Source organism: Trichomycterus rosablanca, chromosome 3 (genome assembly GCF_030014385.1).
Source record: "Trichomycterus rosablanca isolate fTriRos1 chromosome 3, fTriRos1.hap1, whole genome shotgun sequence".
NCBI classification, from domain to species: Eukaryota; Metazoa; Chordata; class Actinopteri; order Siluriformes; family Trichomycteridae; genus Trichomycterus; species Trichomycterus rosablanca.
In genome coordinates, this window is record NC_085990.1 from 17,284,291 (window position 1) to 17,301,093 (window position 16,803).

General features: G+C 40.4%; 1 protein-coding gene across 1 annotated transcript in view; it reads left to right on the forward strand.

Moving 5' to 3' along the window:
• The window catches only part of bcam (basal cell adhesion molecule (Lutheran blood group)), a 101,851-nt gene that overhangs the window by 77,301 nt on the left and 7,747 nt on the right, over positions 1 to 16,803 (forward strand). The window contains exons 5-13 of the mRNA XM_062990991.1: positions 110 to 206; positions 1,784 to 1,966; positions 2,061 to 2,182; positions 2,269 to 2,413; positions 3,837 to 3,952; positions 4,255 to 4,396; positions 6,769 to 6,893; positions 7,913 to 8,054; positions 8,206 to 8,238. Of these exons, the coding sequence (XP_062847061.1) occupies positions 110 to 206; positions 1,784 to 1,966; positions 2,061 to 2,182; positions 2,269 to 2,413; positions 3,837 to 3,952; positions 4,255 to 4,396; positions 6,769 to 6,893; positions 7,913 to 8,054; positions 8,206 to 8,238 (1,105 nt within the window). The remainder of the gene's footprint in view (positions 1 to 109; positions 207 to 1,783; positions 1,967 to 2,060; positions 2,183 to 2,268; positions 2,414 to 3,836; positions 3,953 to 4,254; positions 4,397 to 6,768; positions 6,894 to 7,912; positions 8,055 to 8,205; positions 8,239 to 16,803) is intronic.

The following is a 16,803-nucleotide window of genomic DNA, read 5'->3' on the forward strand; positions in this document are numbered from 1 at the left end:
CCAAGACTCAAACCTGAGACTTGGGTTTTTGCGGTAGTAGGCAGCCAGACTTCATTTTACAAGAATGATATTTCAGTGTTACTTAAACATGTGATTGCTTTCTACTCAGGTGGGCACATGCATCAGTTACAATGGTTACCCTATGCCTCGGATCGTCTGGTTTAAAGACTCCATTCCTCTGCCAGAGGAGACAGATGAGAAAGAAAGTGAGTATTGCACTTCTACTAAAATACCTGCAATAAGAGACTCTTGTGGGGTGTTCTCGGTCTGCAGTGGTCAGTATCTATCAAAAGTGGTCCAATGAAGGAACAGTGGTAAACCGGCGACAGGGTCATGGGTGGCCAAGGCTCATTGATGCACGTGGGGAGCGAAGGCTGGCCCGTGTGGTCCGATTCAACAGACAAGCTACTGTAGCTCAAATTGCTGAAGAAGTTAATGCTGGTTCTGATAGAAAGGTGTCGGAATACACAGTGCATCACAGTTTGTTGCATATGGGGCCGCATAGCCGCAGACCAGTCAGGGTGCCCATGCTGACCCCTATCCACTGCCGAAAGTGCCAACAATGGGCACGTGAGCATTGGAACTGGACCACGGAGCAATGGAAGAAGATGGCCTGGTCTGATGAATCACGTTTTTTTTTACATCACGTGGATGGCCAGGTGCGTTGCTTAGCTGGGGAACACATGGCACCAGGATGCACTTTGGGAAGATGGCAAGCTGGTTAAGGCAATGTGATACTTTGGGCAATGTTCTGCTGGGAAACCTTGGGTCCTGCCATTCATGTGGATGTTACTTTGACTTGGCCTCCAAATTCCTCAAATCTCAATCCAATCGAGCATCTGTGGGATGTTCTGGACAAACAAGTCCGATCCATGGAGGCCCCACCTCACAACTTACAGGAGTTAAAGGATCTGCTGCTAATATCTTGGTGCCAGATATCACAGCACACCTTCAGGAGTCTTGTGGAGTCCATGCTTTGACGGGTCAGGGCTGTTTTGGCAGCAAAAGGGGGACCAACACATGCCTGGTTGGTGTATGTATGTCTAATGAGCATTTGAGTGTTTGAAAAAAGTAGCTGATGATGAATTCAGCAAATGTGTAGCTGTATGTAGGAAAAACCTGGCAACCTAGGAGTAAACATCAGAGGCAGATACTTCCACTAATTTTATAGGCTGATCAAGTCTAAATCCCAATAACTCTTGGTGTAATTCGCTGGCATATTATCTGAGCAAAGGATTAAATATTACTGCTGCAATATTTAAGATAGATGGACCAAGTAAGCATCATGCTTTTCTAAGTTTTACTGTGTTGCTTTCCAGGAGTGCAGCAAATGCAGTAGTATTCGTCATGGCCGCTCAGGTGGCGCAGCAGTAAAAACACACGCTGACACCAGAGCTGGGATCTCGAATACATCGTATCGAGTCTGGCTGGCTGGGCTGAGCGGCCACATGAACAACGATTGGCCTGTTGTTCAGATAGGGGTGGGATTAAGCCGGATAGGATCTCTCTCATAACTAATGCAATTACGACCTCTGCTGGCTGATTGATGGTGCTTGCACAGAGATGGGAAAAGAGTGCTGTCAGGGTGTGTCTCTCCGTACACAGTGCTGATCCGCATTGCACTCGTCAATGTGTAGGTGACAAAACGCATACAGCTGATGCCCACGTGTCGGAGTGGGCCGTGGGTTAGCTTCGTTCTCCTCAATCAGAGCGGAGATCAGCATTGGTGGAAAGGAAGCATGGACATGCTTTGACTCTGTTATTCTGTATCTCTCTATTTCAGAACTATACATGGCTCAAAGTGTTATTAAAGAGTCCACTGGTCTCTTCACGGTCAAAAGAACCCTGTACATGAAGCTCAGCAAAGCAGACGCCAAGTCACTCTTCCACTGCACCGTGGAGTACAAAATGCCCAACGAGCAATTCAAAAATGATACCTCGGAAAAGTTCAACGTCTCAATGCTGTGTGAGTTTTACACCTAATGCATTTAAATTCTAGCATTTGTGATGCTTTTTAATAACCATTTAAATGTTCTCCTTATTCCTTTCACTTCCCACAGACCCAGCAGAGAATGCATTTTTCGAACTGATGAACCAGGAACCTATCAAAGAAGGCGATGAGGTTAAGATGAACTGCAAGACGGACGGCAACCCTCAGCCTGAATTTGAGTACTTGAAAAATGTAAGGGCACTTCTAGCATCCATATGTTCTTTATAGGCTCGCCTCATGTCGTTGCTCATGTTTTGGCTTCTGCTTTTGTCTTACAGGGGGTGCATTTTCATACCGGGGATGGATGGTTGATTCTGAAAAATGTCGACCGCAGAGATGCTGGCTCCTATATGTGTGAGGCACAGGACTTTGATGCTCTGGATGAGGCCAATTTAAAAAAGACACTCAGCATTAATGTACACTGTGAGTAGATACGACTTTAAAGTTGGGACAGCATGGAGTCTCTTACATTTACTTTTATTTGATTGCAAATAATTTTTTTCATTCATTCATTTGATTTATTAATAAACATCCATTCCTGCATTTTAGGCCTGCAACACATTCTAAAAAAAGTTGGGACAGTAAAGCATTTACCACTTTGTAATGTTGCCATTCCTTTTCACCACACTTAAAAGACGTTTTGGCATCGAGGAGACCAAGTGATTTAGTGTTTCAGCTTTTATTTTGTCCCATTCTTCATGCCAACACGTCTTAAGATGTGCAACAGTACGGGGTCGTCGTTGTCACATTTTTCATTTGAAAATTCTCCACACGTTCTCTATTGGGGACAGGTCAGGACTGCAGGCTGGCCAGTCCAGTACCCGTACCCTCTTCTTCCGCAGCCATGCCTTTGTAATGTGTGCAGCATGTGGTTTTGCATTGTCTTGTTGAAAAATGCATGGACGTCCCTGGAAAAAGATGAAGATGAAGGCAGCATATGTTACTCTAAGATCTCAATGCACTTTTCTGCATTAATGCTGCATCAAGGTCACTGACACAGCCCCATACCATGGCAGACCCTGGCTTTTAGACTTGTTGCTGATGATTAATTTGACCACAATACACGTTTCCACTGTGTAATGGTCCATCGTAGATGCCTCAGAGCCCAGAGAAGTCAACGCTGCTTTTAGACAAGGCTTCTTTTTTGCACAGTAAAGTTTTAAGTGGCATTTGTGCATGTAACTCTATATTGTAGTGCTTGACAAAGGTTTGACAAAGTAATCCCTCACCCATGTGGTTATATCAGCTATTGTTGAGGGCGGTTCTTGATGCAGTGCTGTCTGAGGGATCGAAGTTCACGGGCGTTCAGCTTAAGTTTGCGCCCTTGCCCTTTATGCACTGAAATTCCTCCTGATTCCTTCAATGGTTTAATGATGTTATGCACTGTAGAGGGAGAAATATGCCAATTCCTTCCAATCTTACTTTGAGGTACATTGTTTTTATACATTTCAATAATTTTCTCACGCATTTATTAACAAACTGGAGATCCTCTGATCATCTTTGCTCATTAAAGACTCAGCCTTTCCTGGATGCTGCTTTTGTACCAAACCATGATTACAATCACCTGTTAACATCACCTGTTTGGAATCACATCATTATTTAATTTTTTCACCTTATTACTAGCCCTAAATTGCCCCCGTCCCAATTTTTTTTTGGAATGTGTTGCAGGCCTGAAATGCAGGAATGGAGGTTTATTAATAAATGAAATGAAGTTGGGTTCAAACTGTCTGCAATCTGCTGTGCTGTTGTTCATGATAACACACTCCCTCTGGTGCTCTATTGCCTAAATACCTTGTGTTCATACTCCTAATCAAAGCACGACTAACCAGTCCCTCCCATCTTCCAGATCTGGACCCAGTGTCAGTGGAGCCAGCTGGACCATTAGTGATTGGTCAAGGCGCTGCCCTAGAGCTGCAATGCAAGACCAAGTCTTCTGATGACTATTTTCTGTCATGGATGAAGGTAAATTCCTTACAAGGCAAAAAAACAACAGTTGCACCTTGTTCAAATGCCCATGGTTTAACAAGCTCATGGTTACGTATCACATACTTTGGGCAGTATAGTGTACAGTTTTCTCACAAATGAGTAAACGTTAAGCTTTACTTTACTGTTAACATTTTTTGATACGCCAGCTGTGCCTCCAGATATCTACTGCCTCCCCAGACTGCTGTCTTTATAATTTATAAATCACGGTGGTCACTAGTGACCATTATAAATAAACTGCAGTGGTAATGATGATATGTGTACGTGTGTTTGTATTTCAGGATGGTCAGAAGCTGGTTCAGAGGGGTGAGCTCTCTATACAGCCCGTGTCTCTGGCTGATGCTGGCGAGTACGTGTGTGTTGCGTCTGCCCCCATGGTGCCAGGCCTGCGAAAAGAAGCTAATGTCACGGTGACAGTCTCAGGTACGACACACACACCAATACTATTATGTATTTCTATAAGAGTAACGTAATTATTTTACTTGCTCATTTAGGTCATTATCCAATCAGCGAGTGATATTGTACCTGCAAATTTCCACAGATCACACGCACACAGGTCAAGAATAGAATTTAAAAAAGGAACCTGAATGGCTTAGTCCATTGTGTATTTGTTGGTGCAAGATGGGCTGATTTCAGTCAGAAACTGCTGATCTGGGTTTTATTATGCACAGCTAAATCATCCAGTAAACAGCAGTTTTGCAGGCTAAAATACACGTCACATTTGTAGGGAAGAGGTTAGCAAAATGACTACACTGATCTGAGCTGGCAACATAAATAGCCACCGCTTTCATCCATAGTGAGCTGAAATAGATAGACAGACAGACAGACAGATAGGTAGACAGATAGATAAACAGATAAATATATGATAGACAGACAGACAGATAGATAGATAGACAGACAAACAGACAGATAGATAAATAAATAGACAGATAGATAAAAATATGACAGACATAATAAAAATATGATAGAAAGATAGACAGACAGACAAAAAAAGAAAGACAAATACATTGACAGAGAGACAGGCAGACAGACAGACAGACAGAGATAGATAGATAGATAGATAGATAGATAGATAGATAGATAGATAGATAGATAGATAGATAGATAGATAGATAGATATATGAATAAACAGACAGAGATAGACAGACAGAAAAAATATGATAGAAAAAAGACAGACAAATAGATAGAAAGGCGGACAGACAGACAGAAAAATAAACAGACAGACAGATAGATAAAAATATTATAGACAGACAGATAGATGGGCGGACGGACGGATAAAAAATATGACAGACAGACAGATAGATACAAAATATGATTGATAGATAGACACAGACAGACAGACAGATAAAATATGATAGAAAGATAGATAGACAGACAGACCGACATACAGACAGACAGATAGATAGACAGATAGATAGATAGATAGATAGATAGATACAAATATGATAGATAGACAGACACAGACAGACAGACATAGACAGATAGATAGATAGATAGATAGATAGATAGATAGATAGATAGATAGATAGATAGATAGATAGATAGATAGACAGACGGATAAAAAATATGACAGACAGACAGATAGATAAAAAAATATGATTGACAGACAGACAGATAGATAAAATATGACAGACAGACAGACAGACAGACAGACAGACAGACAGACAGACAGACAGACAGATAGATAGATAGATAGATAGATAAAAATATGACAGACAGACAAATAGATGAAACGACAGATAAAGTAGATAGATAGACAGACATAAAAATGATGAAGATTTGATCGACTCTAATGTGTAATATGCTTAATGGTGGCTTTAAAAGCTTCTTATAAATTGGTGTTCTTTTTTCACAGGCTTGCTACATAATATTTTTAGCTTTTCCCAGACACGTGCAAGTAAACATTTCCTTAAAAATGTAAACTGTAACTATTTCAGATTTTTCCTCAGACACCTTTATTTTTTTAACCTCTGTAAGTTGTTATTACAGTATTTCCGCCTTAGAAGTTTGATTTATTTTTATTTTTGTAGCTCCTGCTTCTCTATAATTACAGACCTCACGCATGTTCCAGGTGCACTGTTTCACTGCTGCATCATTAGAAGATGTAGCAGGCCTTGTTGTGTTTCAAATTAGTACATGGGAACAGTTAAGAACAGTGCAGTAGTAATAAGTACAGGATGTGGTGATCATTTCTATCCTGCTTTGTGGTGGATTCAAGCTCCTGTGGCCCTTAGAGACAATGACTTGGATGGGTCACTGATGTGATGTCCCTTTCCTTGGCCAAATCTAATAATATTACTCAGAACACTCAACAATTCCAGGGAGGATGAGATCTCCTGTAATAAAAGTCGACAGATAGGGCCAAAAGTATGTGGACACCTGACCATTACCTTGTTGGATATCCCATTACAAAACTAATGCCATTAGTATGAAGTTGTAATCACAAGATGTTTTCCACAAGATTTTGGACTGTGTGTGTGGAATTTGGTGCCCATTTTATCAAAAGCTTCTTTGTCAGGTCAGGCAGTGATGTTGCACGAGAAGGCCTGGCTTGCGATCAGTGTTCCAATTCATCCCAAAGGTGTTTGTTGGATTTCCCAGCTTTTCCAGAAATAGAGTTTGTCTATGATTTATTGTATGCATCAATTACAGTAGCAATGCGTGTGGCTGAAACACCTGAACTCAGTCATTAGTAGGGGTGTCCACACACTTTTGCCTATATAGTGTTTATTCTAATATTTCTCCTAACTGCATGTATTTCATCCTGATGTCCGATCTCTTTCTGTTTCCTGCAGGCAAACCAGAGATCAGTGAGCCGATGCATGGGAAGGTTGGTAAGCAGGGACAGATGGTCACTCTCAAGTGCTCTGCTCTAGGACATCCTGGTCCACAGTTTACCTGGACACCCCGCGGCAAAGAGGTGTGTGTGTGTTTGTGTGTCCACAAGTGCATGTTTTATTTAATGGCACATTTACGCAGTTGGTTGTGATATTGATTTATTGATTCAATTGTGCAGCTACATAATTAAGCAATAGAACACGAGAGGGAGTGTGTTATCGCGAATAACATCACGGCTGTGATTTGGTCGCAGGCACGAACCGAAGGTGAGTGCCGTAGATCATCACAGCCGTGATGTTATTCGCGATAACACACGACCTCGAGTGTTCTGTTGCTTTTATACAACAGTTTTTACAAAATAAAGAAAGAAAATAAATCAAAGAAGCCCTGAATTTCATATTAATTATGCTTTAATATTGACAATATCTTCCGCCAAAAAGTAGTTCCACAACGAATATAAAGTTTAACACTACAAAGCAGACATCCCAAGTTGCAAAAACTCATTTCAGGGAGGTAAGAACAAGAAGAAGAAGAAAGCAAGAACCTCCGAAGGGAAAAAAAGAAATAAAAAAACCTCTCGCACACACCAAAGGCTATGGATGATAACAGAACTACTAGGAGCTGCTAACTGGCTTAACTAACTGTTCGCGTTACAAACACATTAATGTTCCCTAAATAGTGCACTAGATTGTGTATCAGATCATGGATATATGTTCCCTACATAGTGCACTAGATAGTGAATTAGACAATTGGTTATGTTCCCTACACAGTGCGCTAGATTGTATATCAGATAACAGATTTAAAACGCGACCGGGAAAAAAAGGCTGTGTTGCCTGCGTGCGCGTTTGTGTGCATGAAGCTTGTCGTTAATGGCAACGCGTCAGCGGATACCATTGTGGTGTGAAAAGACCGTGCTGTTATCACGAATATCAGCACGTTTAAGTCGCTCTGGATAAGAGCGTCTGCTAAATGCCGAAAATGTAATGTAATGTAATGTAAATGTTTAGAACGCTTCTCAACCAATCAGATTGTAAGGTCGGAACTACCTGTTGTATAATATGTAATGTATTTACATTCTCTGTGTATCCTGTGTATGTGTAGTCAGTGACAATTGAAGGAACTAAGTACATCAGCACAGTCACCTTGGAGGCCACAGCCGCAGTTCTGAAAGACGGAGTCACTTGTGAGGCCGCCAACAAACACGGGACGGACAGCAAGAAGTTCATGGTCGAAATCAGCTCAGGTAAGCCGAGCATGTTTATTAAGGCAATTCAACTAGTCTATCGCAAAGACTGAAAAGGCAGCCCAGGGTCAAACTCAAGAAATTCAAGAAAGACTGATTTTACTAAGGTAAATGTAATTAAAAAAACTCTATTCCCCTTTTTTTCCTACAGACAACCTGATCGATGGGAACAGTGCCGGACGAGGTAGACAATCGAGTCTGCTCTCTCTAGTCCTCTCCTTCCTTTCTGGACTTTGTCTTCTCCATACTCTGTAGCCTAGCTCCTCCTGCACTGTGTACATTGTATATTGCAACCAGTATGGCTGTGTATATTGTATATTGTATTATGTTTCCCATCTTTGTATGACATCCGTCCTGACTTTGTGGAACCCTTACTTCCAACTTTTTCCTTCTTGGGGGCAATATAGAATTTGATTCTACTTTATTCTCTTCTCCTTCCTTCCTTGTTTCTGCTTGAGGTGTGGTAACTTTCCCATTGTTATTTCCTTCACCACCATGTGTGTGTGAGTGTGCGTGTATGTGTGTGTCTACTATAGAGTGTTACACCATAGTGTTGTGCTTGTCACATTTATGTTCATATTTTTAAATTTACATGCACTCTAATAATCTGAGAATTATCTGATCTTACCTGGGTATTACCTGACAATTGACATCAAAAGTTTACTTTTAAAGAACATATATCTTTTTCTGTGAGAAAATAATAGTAACAGTATTCCAAGAACTGCCAAATACAAGGCTGTCAGGATTTTAAAGTCCGGTGGAGTGAATTTTTGTAAGACATGGGAACGGATACGTCTACTGTAAAGCTAACAAGTCAGACTGGTGGTGGTAGTGGAATGGTCTGGGAATGTTTTGGTGCCTCAGCGACTAGGGGGAGATTACTATTAATTGTGCCTTTTAACATAAATCTGCATATATAGAAAAAAACAGAAGGGGTACACAATGTACATAAAACATACAGATGTTTGTTTATTATGATTTTAACGTCAAGTTTTACACTTTGGTTACATTCATGACAAAAACGGTAGTTACTCATTACACAAGATTCATCAGTTCACAAGGTTATATTGAACACAGTCATGGACAATTTTGTATCTCCAATTCACCTCTCTTGCGTGTCTTTGGACTGTGGGAGGAAACCGGAGCACCTGGAGGAAACCCACGTGGACACAGGGAGAACGTACAAACTCTACACAGAAAGGACCGCCCCACCTGGGGATCGAACCCAGGACCTTCTTGCTGTGAGGCGACAATGCTACCCACTTAGCCACTGTGTCGCCCAAAACATCAGATGCAAAATCAAGCAATTGAACTGAATTTGCCTTAATGGCATTAAAGTAACAAGTAACATTTAGATATTTAGCTGATATTATCTTTACACACTTTTTTTTATTAATTAAGTTGAGTATAGTTGATCATTAAACGATTATTAGATGACATGGTTCGTCTCTCTAATAACCCATGGAGTTATTTCTAATCGAGCAACTCCAAACAACAGTTATCCGACTCATTTTAAGAAGTTACTACATATCAGTGGCGGGCAAACTACGGCCCATGGGCCACATATGGCCCGTTAGGCTGTTTGATCCGGCCATTAAGAATTTACAAAATTGTCCTTTAGAGTAGGGCTTGCAAACTGAATCACTGAGTCAATGAGTCAGAAACGACTCTTTTCAAATGAATTATTCATTGGAATCGAATCAGGGAGCTGTGCTCTTATCTATGTAAAGATTCAATCGTTTTGCTCACTCTATTTCAGTACAGTGTTGTGCTCAAGCAACTTAATGAATCAGTTCATTTGTTAAAGAGATTCTGAGATCAGGCCTTGATAAACAGCCGTATAAACCAATCAGAGCTTCCGAATTCAGATTTTGGGCGGAATTCCAATCTCTCTCTTCATTGGTTGTTGTATAAGTGCCATTTAGTGAACGAATGACTAGTTTCAGCTTTTTACCACGAAAGCCGAGAGAATGAATTATCTAAAACGGTTTTCATTAGTTAGGTGGATAAAAACAGTTGGGTATGGATTTTATATATTCTGGAAATATTATGGAAACATAAAAGATGGTCACCAAGAAGAAAAAAAGTGAATTATATCCCTAACTGAACAACACAAGGATATAGATCAGGTAAGCAGCGGTTATGATTTTCTGCTGCTGTGTGGTTGATCTTGGTCGCAGTTCTGCTGTTTACCGTGCGCTTTCATTTTGCAATGATAGCAAAGCATTGTGATTTTTTTATGCTCATTTATTTGAAGTAAAACGGACAGCATAAATGTGATTGTGAGATTCTGCTGGTTTGTTTAATTTTGTCAAAATGTATATATAATATAGATATAATATTAATATTGTCAATATGAATACAAATATAGTCTTGTAATAATACAAAATATAAACACTGTAATTCTGTCAAAATGTATCAGAACTACAGTATTTTGTAAGACAGCTCATAAACAATATAAATTATAAGCTAAAATACGGGCAGTGGCCTGCCATTGTACTTTAAGTTTACATTGTATCGAATCGTGTATCGCAACTTCTCAAAAGCACATCGAGATATGTTTTTTAGTCATATCGTACAGCCCTACTTTAAAGCCCGCTTTTATTTCACCTTTTTTCTTCAATATCCTGCATTTCAGTTGATTCCACCAGTTTGCGCACTCCAAACACTACCATCTTTGTTAAAGTCGAGCCTATCGTCTATACACACAGACATTTCATTCTTTAATTGATCATTTATAATAGTTCACCCCCCATCTGCTACTGGCCCGGCCCGTCTGTCAAATTTTAAAACCCAGTGTGGCCCTTGAGCCAAAAAGTTTGCCCACCCATGCTATATATCAGTTTGGTCATTTTATCAAAAAGAGTCGACTCCTTTAAAAACTGATTTGAATATGAATTGACTCCTCATGGCGTGTCACTTCCTGACATTCATAAAGGTAATATATTATTTTATATTATTTAGCGAATTATTCAGCTGTATGAACTGTATATGCTGCTTGTACAGCTTCACTTATCCATTTATTTGCTGGTTAACTTTGTTGACTTAGCGCTGATAGCTAGCTTATGTTACCTGCAACAATTATGGCAGTTATGCTAATAATATTTCTCTTTTTTTGTATTAAGTATTAGTAACAACCCTTACATATTTGAACTATACAAGTTTTTTTATCCTCTAGACTGCATGCAATAGTAGAATTGGTCACCAAAATAAAGTAGTTATTAAAATAAAGTATTTTTTTAGTCACTTATTGTTTTGGAACTGAAGTGCCAGCCCTAGTCAAAAGAAGCGTACACATTCACAACAGTGGGAGCTTAGATCAGCTGATCAGCCATAACATTAAAACCACCTCCTTGTTTCTACACTCACTGTCCATTGTATCAGCTCCACTTACCATATAGAAGCACTTTGTAGTTCTACAATTACTGACTGTAGTCCATCTGTTCCTCTGCATGCTTTGTTGGCCCCCTTTTCATGCTGTTTCTCAATGGTCAGGACTCTCCCAGGACCACCACAAAGCAGGTATTATATGGGTGGTGGGTCATTCTCAGCACTGCAGTGACACTGACATGGTGGTGGTGTGTTAGTGTGTGTTGTGCTGGTATGAGTTTTTAAACACCGCGTCCACTCACTGTCCACTCTATTAGACACTCCTACCTAGTTGGTCCACCTTGTAGATGTAAAGTCAGAGACGATCGCTCATCTATTACTGCTGTTTGAGTTGGTCATCTTCTAGACCTTCATCAGTGGTCACAGGAAGCTGCCCATGGGGCGCTGTTGGCTGGATATTTTTGGTTGGTGGACTATTCTCAGTCCAGCAGGGACAGTGAGGTGTTTAAAAACTCAATCAGCATTGCTGTGTCTTATCCGCTCATACCAGCACAACACACACTAACACACCACCACCATGTCAGTGTCACAGCAGTGCTGAGAATGATCCACCACCTAAATAATACCTACTCTGTAGTGGTCCTGTGGGGGTCCTGATCATTAAAGAACAGGGTGAAAGCAGGTTAAAAAAGTATGCAGAGAAAGAAATGGACTACAGTCAGTAATTGTAGAACTACAAAGTGCTTCTATATGGTAAGTGAAGCTGATAAAATGGACAGTGAGTGTAGAAACAAGGAGGTGGTTTTAATGATATGGTTGATCTGTGTATTTTGTTAATATATTTAAAAAAACTGTCAAAACAAAATACAATAAGAGAAAGGTCTTGATGTTACACACACACATATATAAGGTTTTCTGTTGATGACAGATGACAGGATGACTGTGTTAATTGTTCATTGTTTTGGCTAGCATATTTTTATAATTATAAACCCCAGAGTATAAATGTACAACTTAATGGAACAACATATTTTATTGTTTTTTTATTTTATTATTTGATTTTTTTTGTTTAGAAAGAAAAAGTAACCATGGTCCATGGTCATGTTCAGGTCCCATGTAAACAAACTTTTTGTGTCCTGATTATGTTTATATGCTACCTTTGTTTTAAACTATAATTGGAGTAAAATTATTTACCATCACATTCATTCTCTTAACAAAGTACAAATTTATTTAAATGACAAAAATGCAAAGAAATAACCTGTTTTGACAGACTCGAAAGTTTATAGAATATTTAAATCATTTTGAAAGATTCTACAATGAGCAGGTGAGGTGGTAACAGGTGAGAATATGAGGCGTCATGATTGGGCATAAAAGGAGGATCCACCAAATGCATCTCAAGCAAAGATGGGTCTTAGTTCACCACTTTGTGCCAGAATTGTCAATCAGTTCAAAAAGAACATTTCTCAATGCAAGATTACAAATAATTTTCTACCATCTACTGTACATAATATTGTGAAAAGATTCAGGGACTCTGGAGTCATCTCAGTTTGTGTAGGGCAAGTCCTGAAATGTTAAATGTGTGTGACCTCAATGCCTCTGATGGCATTGCATGGGCTCAGGAGTACTTTGGAAAACTTTGTACTTTGTTGTTACTTAACACAGTCTTTCGTGGCATCAAGAAACATAAACATCTTATGCAAAAAGAAAGCTACGCTTCAATTCTATGGAAAAACACAGCCAAGTTTTGTAGGGCTGAGCTCATCTCACAAGGAACGTGGAAGTTTGAGTCCATGTTCAGCTCATTTTCATGAAAAACAAACATTTAGTTCTCTATATCGAAGACGAAAAGTATCATCCATACTGTTACAGTGTATCACAAAAGTGAGTACACCCCTCACATTTCTGCAGATATTTAAGTATATCTTTTCATGGGACAACACTGACAAAATGACACTTTGACACAATGAAAAGTAGTCTGTGTGCAGCTTATATAACAGTGTAAATTTATTCTTCCCTCAAAATAACTCAATATACAGCCATTAATGTCTAAACCACCGGCAACAAAAGTGAGTACACCCCTTAGTGAAAGTTCCTGAAGTGTCAATATTTTGTGTGGCCACCATTATTTCCCAGAACTGCCTTAACTCTCCTGGGCATGGAGTTTACCAGAGCTTCACAGGTTGCCACTGGAATGCTTTTCCACTCCTCCATGATGACATCACGGAGCTGGCGGATATTCGAGACTTTGCGCTCCTCCACCTTCCGCTTGAGGATGCCCCAAAGATGTTCTATTGGGTTTAGGTCTGGAGACATGCTTGGCCAGTCCATCACCTTTACCCTCAGCCTCTTCAATAAAGCAGTGGTCGTCTTAGAGGTGTGTTTGGGGTCATTATCATGCTGGAACACTGCCCTGCGACCCAGTTTCCGGAGGGAGGGGATCATGCTCTGCTTCAGTATTTCACAGTACATATTGGAGTTCATGTGTCCCTCAATGAAATGTAACTCCCCAACACCTGCTGCACTCATGCAGCCCCAGACCATGGCATTCCCACCACCATGCTTGACTGTAGGCATGACACACTTATCTTTGTACTCCTCACCTGATTGCCGCCACACATGCTTGAGACCATCTGAACCAAACAAATTAATCTTGGTCTCATCAGACCATAGGACATGGTTCCAGTAATCCATGTCCTTTGTTGACATGTCTTCAGCAAACTGTTTGAGGGCTTTCTTGTGTAGAGACTTCAGAAGAGGCTTCCTTCTGGGGTGACAGCCATGCAGACCAATTTGATGTAGTGTGCGGCGTATGGTCTGAGCACTGACAGGCTGACCCCCCACCTTTTCAATCTCTGCAGCAATGCTGACAGCACTCCTGCGCCTATCTTTCAAAGACAGCAGTTGGATGTGACGCTGAGCACGTGCACTCAGCTTCTTTGGACGACCAACGCGAGGTCTGTTCTGAGTGGACCCTGCTCTTTTAAAACGCTGGATGATCTTGGCCACTGTGCTGCAGCTCAGTTTCAGGGTGTTGGCAATCTTCTTGTAGCCTTGGCCATCTTCATGTAGCGCAACAATTCGTCTTTTAAGATCCTCAGAGAGTTCTTTGCCATGAGGTGCCATGTTGGAACTTTCAGTGACCAGTATGAGAGAGTGTGAGAGCTGAACTACTAAATTGAACACACCTGCTCCCTATGCACACCTGAGACCTAGTAACACTAACAAATCACATGACATTTTGGAGGGAAAATGACAAGCAGTGCTCAATTCGGACATTTAGGGGTGTAGTCTCTTAGGGGTGTACTCACTTTTGTTGCCGGTGGTTTAGACATTAATGGCTGTATATTGAGTTATTTTGAGGGAAGAATAAATTTACACTGTTATATAAGCTGCACACAGACTACTTTTCATTGTGTCAAAGTGTCATTTTGTCAGTGTTGTCCCATGAAAAGATATACTTAAATATCTGCAGAAATGTGAGGGGTGTACTCACTTCTGTGATACACTGTATCAGATGCAAAAGTCAACATATGGTGTCATGATATCATTCTGCATGCACTAGAACAAAGTGGCACAGAGAATGTATTGAAAATGTATGGCACATCATGAAGAGATAAATCAGATGATGGCAACCATGGACTGTTGAGCACCTCATATCATATCAATAAAGAATGGGCAAAAATTCCACTTGCAAAACTGCAACTGCAACAACTACAACTCCTCACTTGTATGTCCTTAAAATTTGTGTGCCACAATTGTTGGCATCCCCTGACATTTTTATAAGTGAAAGAGGTCATTAAGAGATCAACAGGAGATGTTTAGAATCTGCCTGGAAAAGGACGCATGTCTACATTGACACACAGTACAAGCCAGGGAAGGCAAAGCACAAAAGGCAGTCCACCCCACCAACTGGCACAGCGTGGGTCCAAATGTGGGGTTTCCAGAAAAGGGCTGTCACCACTGTCTTTAGGGCAGCTCGCTCCTGACACTGGATGAATTCCCAAAAAAAGATAAAAGGCCACATACTCCAGCAGAAAACCAGACTGGATCAAGCCAGACATCAAGTATTCAGAGAAAGCAAGTTGCCAACAGAAAAGCTGTTGTATAAAAATGCTACTATGTTACTATGCTATACTTTAAAAACTTGAACATACATAAGCACCACTTCAATCAATGGCTGTCTTGAGTCTATATGGTATGTCTAAAAAATAATTATACTAATGCCATTATTGTCTATTCTTCATTACTAAAGAAACAGTTCAGATGGTCTGAGGCAGATAGAGGTTAACTTGGTGGCTTAAAGCCATTTAAAGCAATCCATGGTCATGGTGGGTCTGATGCCAGACCTGAAACATTGGGCACAAGGTAATAATACACTTTGCACAAGCCACCAGTCTATCACAGTCCATCACATTTACTTTTTCACTCATTCTTATCTAATGTGATGGACTGGCGACCTGTCCAGGGTGTTTCCTACGTTACGCCCAGTGAACTGTACCCACCACAACCCTGTGTAGGATAAAGTGGTGGTAAAATGTATGACTGAATGAATCATTTTCACCTAAAGTTTTAGAGTAGCCAGGTTTTTCAAGAAGGAAGGGGGGGGGGTCCACTGACAAAAGGGCAGCACATGCAAATCTTGTGTGGTACCCAGCCTCGCTGGCGTGGTACCCATTTGATTAACCTAAGTACTTGGGGTAAAATGATTATCAGATTATTTTGTACATGTAAACATACTCAGTGTTTCAGGCTTCTGTATCTGTGTTTAAATGGTTCACTATTTGGGACTCAACTCTTTCTCTTCTTAAATTGCTGCATAAAGGAAGTCCTGCATTTGCAACAGGTTTGTAAACTGGTGTGTGTGTATGTGTGTGTGTGTGTTTGAGAGAAACAGCATACATTAATAATGGGTGTTATTTGTTAAGGCTGGTTTATACTTTTGTGTCACAAAGAAGTACAAAATTTTGGCAAACATGCCCTTAATTGCAAATGAATTAATAAGGGCAATTAACAAAATTAAAATAGGTATTTATTTTCTTGACTAATTGCACAGACCAACTTTTGACTATATAACAATACGTTCATTTCTTATTGTTCAGTAACTGTTGTCACTGCTGTTTTCAGGTCATCCTGCAACTCTTTGCAAGTTATAAGTCTATCCTTAGTGTCATAAAATATGGTGCACTTGTCTGAGAATCAGTTCATGGTCCCATGCACTTTACATTTTTTATTTAAGAATTGTTCAAACGGCCGCTCAGGTGGCGCAGCGGTAAAAACACACGCTGGAACCTGAGCTGGATCTCGAATACATCGTATCGAATCTCAGCTCTGCCTGCCGACTGAGGCTGAGCGGCCACATGAACAACATCAACAACAATTGGCCTGTTGTTCAGATATGGGCGGGACTAAGCCGGATGGGGTC